Source organism: Trachymyrmex cornetzi, unplaced genomic scaffold, assembly GCF_001594075.2.
Source record: "Trachymyrmex cornetzi isolate Tcor2-1 unplaced genomic scaffold, Tcor1.1 scaffold299, whole genome shotgun sequence".
NCBI classification, from domain to species: Eukaryota; Metazoa; Arthropoda; class Insecta; order Hymenoptera; family Formicidae; genus Trachymyrmex; species Trachymyrmex cornetzi.
Genome location: NW_017297680.1, coordinates 1,174,293 through 1,186,060, shown reverse-complemented (window position 1 = coordinate 1,186,060; position 11,768 = coordinate 1,174,293). Strand labels below are relative to the sequence as shown.

General features: G+C 31.7%; 1 protein-coding gene across 3 annotated transcripts in view; it reads right to left on the bottom strand.

Annotated features, from left to right (window-relative positions):
• Positions 1-11,768, bottom strand: part of LOC108762431 (calcium/calmodulin-dependent protein kinase kinase 2) — a 71,136-nt gene that overhangs the window by 36,941 nt on the left and 22,427 nt on the right. For 2 of the 3 annotated variants that reach the window (XM_018509427.1, XM_018509429.1), the window contains exon 3: positions 9,594-9,663. In XM_018509427.1, coding sequence (XP_018364929.1) covers positions 9,594-9,663 — 70 coding nt within the window. Of the gene's footprint in view, positions 1-1,057; positions 1,400-9,593; positions 9,664-11,768 lie in introns of those variants that run through there. The other variant, XM_018509428.1, reaches the window with a different exon arrangement.

Below are 11,768 nucleotides of genomic sequence, written 5' to 3'. Positions count from 1 at the left end.
TTTTTTATTTATCCATGCGTAATAACGTTCGTAATGATGCTATTATATTTTCTGTGTTATTGTACAATAAAAATTGAACAGTTTTCTATTTTTCTTGATCAGTTTATATAAATAACCAAATTTGGACTTCATTTATTGTGTTATTTATTACTATGGTCAAAATTTCATCGGTATTCCATATTACATCCTATTTTTTAGACCCCCCATTTTCTCACTTTTGACTTTTTTGTTAATATTAACGTTGGACTTAAATTTTGGTGACTTTCATTTATTGGATGTTGTAGCTAACATATTCCTCAAGAGTTCTGTGTAAATTTAAAGTCTTCATATGCATTTATATCAGATCAATGTTAATTTAAAAAAAACTGTTCCATAATCCCTGCTTTTACCCTACATGTGTCGAGATTATCCAATTTAGAGTTCATGATTTATAAGATAGAAGAATTTTTTACAGAAGAGTTTATGTATGATTGTAAAGATAAAAACTTTTTTGCATTCACAATTTTGAACATAATTCTGTTTGCATATAATAAATAACAAGCAAAAAAAAGAGTCTCGTGGAAATAGAATGTTTTTAATTGAGAAGTTTTTAATTGAATAAAAACTTATTTGCATAACAGACTCTTGAAAAATAATTTATATTCCAATAATTATTTATTATTTGAATTATTCATGCTAGTTTTCAACACATAAATAATTACTTGAAAAATATTAAAAAACGTCTAGTTATTCTTTAAAAGTTCTGGAATTACGAATAATTTGTGAATTGTGATTATAATAGACAATTATCACATTCTTTAATTATCCTTAATTTCTTGATCTTTTAACAAAAAAGAATAGTTTTAAAAAATATTTTCTGATATATTATGTAACTTTATTTAAAAAATTTGAATTATAAGAATTATCACTGCATTTTTTTTAATGATAAAAATTGTATTTATTTGCATAATAGAATAAACAAACTATCCATTAGATATAATTTCAATATGTCATTTACGTATAGAGTCTATATTGAAATCTCGCTACTTTTCTCTTCTTTTATATAAAGATCTCTTACCTATCAAAATTATCTTCAATTGCACGCGCCAATTGCATCGACCTACCGCCGCACTCCACCTAATAGTCCACAAATATTCATCAATTTATCGGAATGATTTCTTCTCCGATTGATTTCTGATCAATTTGTTTCTTTCAAGTACTTTGTTCGCTTGAAAGTATCGGTACGTAGTCGCACGCGATATTTAATTAAAGCTGCGAAAGAATCGGACCACCCACGGTTGCGAGTAAAATTTAAGAAAGGAGAAAAAGATAAAAACTGCATCCGACGATTTCCGACGCGCACTTTGTTTTCGCTTCGGATTTCGGAGACGAACTCGTCCGCTCAACCGCGTTGCTCTCCGCTCCGACCGCCGACTACATGCAGCTCTAGCGGAGTTTGGACCGACCGCGTGCATTTTCCACCACCTCTTCTCCATCGACATCGTCGTAGCCACCACCTTTCGAGTCGACACTCCAATCGTATATTGTAGCCGTCTACTCCGTTCTGATCTCGAGTTGCGTAATAAAGATGGATAGGGAAGAGTGAGAGAGATAGAGAGAAAGAGAGGTGCAGTATCCGTAATAGGACTCTCTTGCCTGATCCGATTTGAAATATGGAAGAATGAATATGCAAAATATTATTTTTATAACCACTGACAATTGATAAATTTTTCCGATGAGATTTGACAATTAGTAATTTTAGTTAACGTTTCGCGTGGTTAATAAGAAAAAGACTTAACATTATAAATATTGTATTATAAAATTTACCTTTATAAAAAGATATATAATCAAAGATAGTTTCTTTAAAAGTTATTCGAGTTTAACGTAGATAAAAAAAAAGAACATGTTTCTCAATAACTTATTTTTTATCCTTGATATTCAACGAATAATCTCGCAAGAAGTATGCAGATATTTCCGAACGATTAGCTTCACATAGACGGCGAACGATCGAGCGTAATGTAAGCGTATGTAAGCGAGTTCGTGTTTTCCTTACAAATTTATTATTCGGCCATTGTGTTTGGTGCCCTTTTGACTCTCGTCTGGTTCGCACGTGCCTGAACTCGACTCTGATCCATAATGATCTTCTGGATGGTAGAAAGGTGGGGTATCCGTTGGATCTTTCGACCAGTCTGGCCTGCGTCATTTCTACAGTGACGTATTTCTATATGGTACATATGTATATTGGGAAGTATAGAGGCGTGTGTGGGTGCGCACTTGAGCTCTTAAACCTTGCTGTTTGAAGAACACAGTTCTTTTATTCGATGATCTGTGGATGTCATTTCTGGGAATTCTCACATTTGGTGAATACTCTTGTGTCGCGATATAAATATACTCGAAGGTTACTTGAAATTACGGAAGATTATTTTTCCAGCCACTTCCGGACAATTTGCTAGAAGTTCTATAGTGATACGAAGAACTTGGAAAGTTTTTGGAGAGAGAATATGTATTTTTCGTAGCGCGTAACATTCTTCAGTGACTCGGAAATAATTACTTCGCAACAATGCCTCGGCAAGAGAGTCGCAGAAGGATCGCTTTAAGACGCACAACGAATATCAAAATGTCGCGATACGGCAAGAATGGCTATGTAGTTTTGCTAGAAAAAAGTGATAATTTATAACTTTGACCTTCTTGGCAATATGCCACTTAATAGAAAACGCTGTCATTATTGCATACATTATATCATAGCGATGTAAATTACGCTGACACATTTTGTTGGCAACCATCTATGGAACTTATACAATTCAAATTATCGATATTTAAAGTTACTTGCCAAATATATAGCGTACATATATATCATATAATTAATCACGGAAGTGTTCGACTTGCGTATAATTTTTACAAAATATTGCAGAAAACTTTAATTTTATAAAACAGCTAAATATAATTAAATATAAATTAAATAATAAAAATAATGTTCCAATAAGTTTTGTCATAATATCAATTTGTTGAAGTAATTTGTAAATATTTGATATTACTCACACACACACACACAGAATATTATAATATAATACTATTATAAACATTAAGAAAGGAAATTAAATTAAAGAGTAATTATTAGTGAATTATTGAAATCGAAAAAAGAAAATCTTGAACAGTAATTTATTTATAATAAAAATTGGTGATGATATAATGATTTGTAGCTAATGTAAAAAAAATTAAACAAGTATTTCAAACAGATAATCGAGATGTTTTTGAATAAATAATCATACATTAATGATCATTATATTATATTATCATGTACATAATTATTACAAATATAAAAAATTACATGTTTTATTAATGTACGAGATATAAGCATAAATTTCTAAAACAAAACGTCATTTAGAAGAGAGATTACTAATATTTAATAATATTTTGATGAAAATTTTTTCTCACAAAACTGCAGAGAGCGGCCGTGTATAAAAATGATCGTCGATATAATATAGCTATTTATGTACCTACGTCCGATAAAACATACTATAGATGTTTCTGAGTAACTATGCTGTATCGTACTTCCTATGTGTGATAATTATTAGCGTCGGCGCCACAAACTTCCTTTTACATTTCCGTGATTAACAACTTGTGCATAGACAGTCTTACGTCACTGCCTAATATCTTCTCTTGTTTAGATCTATTCTGAGTTTTAGGGAAGAAAGGTTTAAGGATTTTCGTAGCTCTAATGCATAAAGTTTCATTATCAGTTTACTTCTTGCACACTTCGTTGCAATTCGAAAAGTTTCGGAGAAAGTTATCCGATGATCCAATCCAATTTGCAGTTGAATTTTCAAGCGAATTTCCGATTTCGATAAACAATGCAGTATTTCTGAGGTTTTATTGTGTAAACTTTGCGAAGAACGTTTTACATAGAGAAAAAGAAATTTAATTATTTTATAAGTTTGAAATTATCTTTCAATGAAATGTTATTTTCGACAAATTCCGAAAATAATTCGTTTTGTGCGTATTTGAGTGTGACAGTATATTGCGCAATATACTGACAAAGTTCAAAACCTCCAAACTAAGATAATTTGAGAATATGTATAATTTTCGCGACGAAAGTTTCATGCAATAATTGGGAATGTAACATGAGAACCGAAATTAATTTAATTTAGTGTGTTACAGGATAAAATTAATTAATATAACGAAACTCACGTAAAGGCGATAATTTTATGAAAATAAACTTTTCATAGTAATTATAGTTCTTACCTATATAATAAAATGGATACGGATCCCAATTTATTATAATTCAATATAATGATATGTTTTTTTTGTTCTTTCTCTTAACTACCAGTAGTTAATTATTGATAACGATACTGTAAGCTGTAAAAGAAATATTAATATCTAAAGAGAGGCTTGAGAGAGAGAAAGAAAGAGAAGCGATCAGTTTTTAATCAATTTTTAAAGGCTCAAACGAAATAATTCATTCGCGATCCATCTAGTCCATGAAATCGAATTTTCACATTCCGGTAAATTTCTTTTAAATTGGGCTCTCTATTACGGTGTAAAAGTGATATTTTCTGCGAAAGATAAAAACGCATCATATTACATATACGCTTGTGGTATTCAAAATGAGATGGTATCTCGAAGAGTCTCGTGTCGATCTTTTAACTATTCACTTTCATAAAAAAATATCAAAATAATCATTGTATTATAATATGACTTATTGAAACTAAAATCTGTCTATATTGGTTTATTTTTTTACCATTTATTCATCTAGTTTTAATATTTACTTTGTGAGTATAACAATAACGAGATAAAACAATAGTATTTTTTAATTTTTAATGCAGTTCCAAATTCGTAGAATTTACATCGGTATGTCAAACAAGTGGCGATACAATGAGAGATAAAGAAAGAGAGTGACACAAGTCTGGTATTCTAGAATTTAATCTCTCGGTATTCTGACAAGCTGCGGCTTCTGTAATGAAAGCGTGCATTGCCTGCAGGGAAACTTGAATAAGGCAAAAGACGAGGAGAACTACTCGACGAAAGACATTATATTATATAAGAAGAGACTGTCATAATTTCAAGTCGGAACCATTGAAGCCTCTTTCGCACTGACTCGAATTTCATTGACTTTATGATGACGACAGTCGCGCGACCTTTTGTGATCTTTTGACATGTATTAAATTGAGTTATGACTTTAGTTTCAAGCTTTGAAGTGTACCTATTTTTATCTTAAGAAGATAATTACACATTTATAATTGGAAGGAATATTTATGTATCTATAAATATTCAGTTTTTGGCGGTATTTTTGATACACTGTTAGAAATGTAACCACGAGCTTCAATCACATGTAAATGAAGCTCGTAATTATGAACAAAAATAAAAGTAATGAACGATTTAATTGAAAATTAAGTTACAGTAGTTACTTAAATGTAATGAACATGTACATTAAATTTATGAAAAATACATTAAATTTCATATATACATGTATACAAATATACTTTTCAGTTATAAATACCTACATTAAATTTAATGTAATGTGTCATGAAATTAAGTTCAAATTGTGTAACTTAAAAGTATATTAAATTTCATGAAATTTTTAACAGTACATGGAAAAAATTTTATATTTAAAATTATTATAATGTGGTAGTAGCTGCGGTCTTCATGTAAATTATAAGTTTAAATGCTATAGTTATTTTTTAAAAACAATAATATAACGTAATTTTTACACTTTTTCATAGTAAAAATTTTTTATTACAAAATCAAATATACCTAGCAAATTTTGTTTGCGTACCATAGTAAAAATTAACTGTTTTCATGTTAGAATATAGCTTAACAAAATAATTGCTTTATTTATGTGATAAAAATTAGTATTACCATAGTAAAAGTTAAGTCGTAATCATGTTGTGAGAGTCCATCGAAAATACAAGGCATAGTAAAGTATAATTTAAAATTGTATTAAAACTTAATATAAAATTTTCTCCGTGTATAGGTACACAAATATCTCTGAAGCATCTTTAATTTTCAGTACAATTTCTGATAAAGCGTATATATTTTGAAGATAAGAATTCTTTAAAATTACTTTACATAAAAAAAACCTTTCAGCTAAAGCTGTTTATATTCCGACAAATTAAGATTTTTTTCAAAAGAAAATCTTTGCTTACGTAAATGTTAATCAAGAAACAGCTTATATACTTTTATTGCTTCTCCGGTATTTTTATCAATATCTTCATATCCTCATAATTCTCACCTTTCAAAACTCTTGTATATACGTAGACAGCTCTTGTAATTGTACACCACGACTATAGAGGAAATCGGATACCGACTCGATCAATTTCTATTGAAGGGACAGCGCTCTTTGAAGAACATACAAAGTTTTCGAATATATTTCATGTATATTACACCGGTTGATTGTGCGCTGATACATCAAACGATGCTTTACCATAGTGTCTTCACGTATTTCCGATTAAGTATCTTCTCGAAAATTCGTTTGTCTCTGATACGTTGATCGATTTATTATTGCGATGTGAATAGACTGCAAAAAATTTCAACGGATGCAAAACTTTTAAGATATGACAAAATCGTAATTTGTAAAATTGCTGATAATATATGTATGATTTATGCGTGAATTGAGAGGAAACTAGAGTAGGGGGGTAATATACACATTCATTAACAAAAATTAGCCTTTCGGTGCCACACTAGGAGAATAACACTTGCATCTGATATATCCAACTAATTCCATTGTTTATAACTTTTACAAGAGGGAATATATTGTAAAAAAGAGAATGTGAGGTTTCCGGATATTAGAAGCAACAGTGGGGTTTTATTTTTGGTATCGTTTTATCTCGTTTGAGAAATAGCGATGGAAACTCGGCGGTGCTCATTGCAGGAGTGCGCGTCAGATGCAGGTTGATCCACCCGTAGGTGAAAAGCTCGGCTTTGATGCGCTCCAGCGAACCGAAAGTTCTGCGAGTGCAAGCTCAACGAACCGCAAGAACTGACGATTTTTCGCGCACGCGGTTAAACCTCGCACATTTTTTGCCCTCTTTCTGTGCCTCACGTATCTTCTATCATTTTTCCCAAATTTCTTTCGTAACTGTCTCGCCTCTTCTCAAATTGTCAAGACTGATGACAAAATTGTTTTGTGTGTCGACATACGGAAATATATTGCTCTTTTATGCGAAAATTTTAGAAGCATTTTGGTAGCTTCAAAGAAAATTGTTATCGAGATGAGAACATAACTTTAGACACGTTGACATATTATATATATATATATATATATATATATATATATATATGTTATATATACGATTCTCGAAAATAAGATGTCGTATTCCTGGTACTAAAATATCGCGGTTAGTATTCTAGAAGAGGAACATCTCTCGTATTTATTCATGATATTTGTTTCTCACAATTGATACGACTCATGCTCCAATTTCCCTGTGGAAATTTGAGCATCCTTTCAAGGATGCTAAGCTCGAGTTTAATACATTTAAGCTTGAATAAGACTGTATAAATATACGATGTATATGAATATAACACAACCTTATTATTAATTTTGTCGTTTAATTTTACCAACTGATGAGAATTCGTGAAAATCGACGAAGTTTACATTTTATTCAAGGTTGGCCAATCTTTAACACTTTAATGTAAGAATAATATGCGGATGTGACGCATGCAATGTATCAACAGTTTACGTCAACCGTTTGATACATGACGCGATACATATATTACGAAACTCGTCTATCGACGAAATCCCGTTGACACAGTTGTTCGTAACCGCGTTACTCTCGCGATCATCCTATCTCGGACAATGCAGGCGGCATTTGGAACGTCGCGTGCGACTCCGAAGCTACGTCGCCGCAGGAATACGCGGGCGAGTATATTGCGCAGTGCATTGTCGTCGCTTCGTGTCGCGGTGAGATAAATGTAACTCCGGCGTCCTGAGAATGGCAAACAATAGGAAAAAAAATAAAGAAAACAATAGAATGGGAGAAATGAGATGACCTTTAGAGAAAGAGCTGACTAGATCACTATGGTGTTCGCTGTATTTGCTCTCGCGTAGCGGCGCTCGTATCTCGTATCGGTTAGTCCCGCAAGATTCAATAATTTAAGCAGTAATGGCCTGGCCATCGATCGATGCTTGGCTGGAGTTTAAAATATCTCGCGTTGCCCGCTCTTGCGATTTCTCAGTGCTTATTTTTCCTTCCCGTCGCTTCTGTATATTGCGAAGTGTTCCGTACCGCAACAGCGATGTTTGTCGAGAACATTACCTCAGCAAATGAATGTTTATTGACGGGATCGTTATTCAGTTTGTAACGGAGCTATTATTTATTAGAGGAAAACGATGTTTTCACGAATCGGTTGCATTGTACATAGATAATAGCAAATTTTCGGATAAATTTCTTCTCAGATCGATCGTAAAACGGCTAGTGACCTAAAAGACTTCTTTGACGAAAGGAAACAAATATCTTCAACGTAGAGGCGACGTCAAATAACTCAATGTAATTTCTACCTTTAACGTTAGCGAGGGTAAAAGTGCAATTATTTAGACACAAATCTCTGCCGCCTTGGTACATATCGATCGACTTCGGCTATGTGGTTAAAAATATCTATTCGCATGCCGGGATGCATTATGGCAGTTTAGGCCGTCCTCCTTGAACTTCCTTTTTCGCCCCTTTCCTTAAGCAAATGCAGGACGATGGTGTCGAAGGTCGGAATTAATCAATGGACGGTTTATTGCCAAAAGTACAATATTCCATGTTTGTATTAAATGTAAAAATGCAGGATATCGATGAAACGATCAATCATGTCTTATTGCTTTGATATTCTATTTGTCTGGGTCTTGTTCTTAATTTATGATAAAGTAATGATTTGATAATTTAATTTTATAGTATATGGAGGACGATCTAAGTCTTTGTAATCTGTAGAAGCAAGTTAGACTGATTACATTTATACGAAACTGGGCCAGGTGCAGATTAATTATGTATTATACCCGTAACATTGATCGAGGTATTAATTGAAATTATTGTCCAAATGTGCATACACATGCATCTATTTCTGAAGGACCATCTGGAGACGTATTTGTCAATTTCCCGACATGCGTCGTCATTTCACAAAAGCGGGACCTACATAGTTCATCTCATAGTGGAAATAATATACTTCCACCATGGTTCATCTCTTCTACTGTCACAATACGACGCGTACTTTATCCATCGTATTATGCATGCGTCTGTAGACGTATGCTCGCTCAAATACATCTGCATTTATATCGCACGTTTGCGTAAGCGGGTGCATCGTCATTGTATATTATCCCGTCCTCGAAACGGAGGCACTTTTTTCAGTTAGCTATTAAGTGAGTCGATGAGTGATATTATCAACGATGCAAAACGTTGCAAAAACACATACATAAAGAGTTCGAGTAGCGATATTACAGCTGTTCTAAATATAAGAGTACACATGACGTAAATGGAATATATAAAACTTTTTCATGTCGCGATAATCATCATTCGAGATAGCTAAGTAAACTGTAAAGTTACAGTTATGTAATATCAGTACTTTCTTGAGGTTAGAAAGTTTTGATTGAAATTTTTCGAGTTTTATTTTTCTAGAAGAAGCAATTTGAAGTTACTTACCGCGGAATGTCGCCGATTCGTGGTGGCCGATACTTTCGCGGACTACCCACGTCGCTCCATACGTTACAAGCTGGAATATTAAAAATGTATTTGAGTTAACACGATAATGCATAAAGTTATTGCGCAAAATATCGAACGTTTATATAAAGAAATAAACCAGTTAATATTGCACATTCAACATTAAATATTGTTAAATATCAAAATTACACACTAAAAAACATTTCATATTTCTGTTGAAAACGACCCACTCAAGTCCTTATTAAGCTTTTACGTTGAATATTTAAACGTATTCGAGTATTAATTAAACATAATGTGATTATGTTATTTGTGGAAGCTAGAACTCGACTTGGGTTGTAGCACCATTGGATAGCTGGATTATGTTATTTAAATAATTTATGTTAAATTAATGTTCAACATTTCTTAATGTTAAAATATCGCAATTTATGAGTAAGTGAACAAATAACATAAAAACAATATGTTTTTAAAACGTAAAATCTAAGATGCATGAATAAAATGTGTTAATTTTACTGAAAAATGTAATTTTACTGAAAAATGTACTTGAAACTCTGCTGAGGATGGCTCGAATTGAGCCAAAATGTTCAGTTTTTATAGTTATGTAAGATATACAATTGAAATATATGTTTATAAGATAATCGCACCAATTATCGCATGTAAAGACTCTTAATTGCTCGTTTTTTACTTTATTTATTATTTGTTTAATATCACAAAAAAAAGAGTTTAATTCTAATTATTCACTTTTTGAAAAATATACCTCTACCGTTTATTTACAAACTGTCAGTATTATCTTTTTGTGTTTATCTTCTTACATAATATTTATGTTACCTTCTAACATATTCATCTTGTGTTGAATTAACATGTAAATTTGAGTGGATGGTTTGAAACACGTGAAACATGTTAAATTTACACAAATTTTCCAAATGTGTAAGAAATTATGTAATATTCCTGAAAATATATTAAATAGTCGTTTGCTTTTTTTTCTGCATTTTTCTCTTCTGAAAATCTTTCCTAATTATTATTCGATTCGGAGCAGTTTTACTGAAATAGATTACTTTACAGTTTTAAATAAACTTTAATCTCGCAATTTTTCTTTTTTTTTTTTGGTAGAATCAATTGGTTTCCAACTATCAAAAAATAGTGAATATCTACGTGAAAAAGGGAATATCCATCATAAATCGCATACGCGATAGATATAATTCGTGACGAGAAGGATTTGCGTGTATCGAGGGAACTATATAGGCTGGTGAGAGTATCTCGTGCGGGCTCGCGTCTTTCCTCCGTCCGTAATAATGAAATTATGCGGCTCAATTTCACGAGATGGGCACATTTCCACGCTTGCCTTCTATAATTCAACTCCTCTTCCAGACATTGAGCACAATTGCGTCCCATTTTATCCATTGCTTTCTCATTTCTACACGTATCACGATAGATTTCGATAATTGAAGCGCATACACTTTTACAAATTCAATAAGTTATTAGAGAAACGAACCTATATTTATTTTATTAGTATTAGATGCAAATTTTATCAGCGATGAACTTCATAATTACATTAAATATAAAAAAAATTTAATTAAAAAAAGTTTTTTAATATAATATTTATCAATTTATTGCTCTTAATGTTTCAATTATTGTTTGTTTCTCGGAAAGCTAATATAATATATGAAACGGGTGATACCGATGAAATTGAGTTTATTGTCAGTTGTTGAGTTTATCATTTTATATGTCCGGTTTATGACTTCATGTCGATGTGAAGATCGTTTGATTGCTGAGTGTACTTTCTCTCTCTCTCTCCCTCTCTCACAAGATTATAACTGAATAATACTCTCGCAAAACACACTCATTTCTAGCATTTTCAAAATTTTTTCTGTCAATGAATTTATCTTCGAGTTAAAAAATAAGCAATTTTGAAATTATATTTTATACTGTATTATAAAACAAGAAATTATTTATCTCGTGTATGTGACTAGTAAAGTTACTCCAAAAATTCATATAGTAGAATTTTCAAGAGTCTTTACATTTTTCTCAATATAGTTTTTAATGTGCATTAATGACAGATTTACCTTATTATACTTATATTGTTTACAAAATATAAATATAATATTTCTAGAATTGTGACTGATATTTCCAGCCGCTCGTGAAATAAACAATCTTGTAACT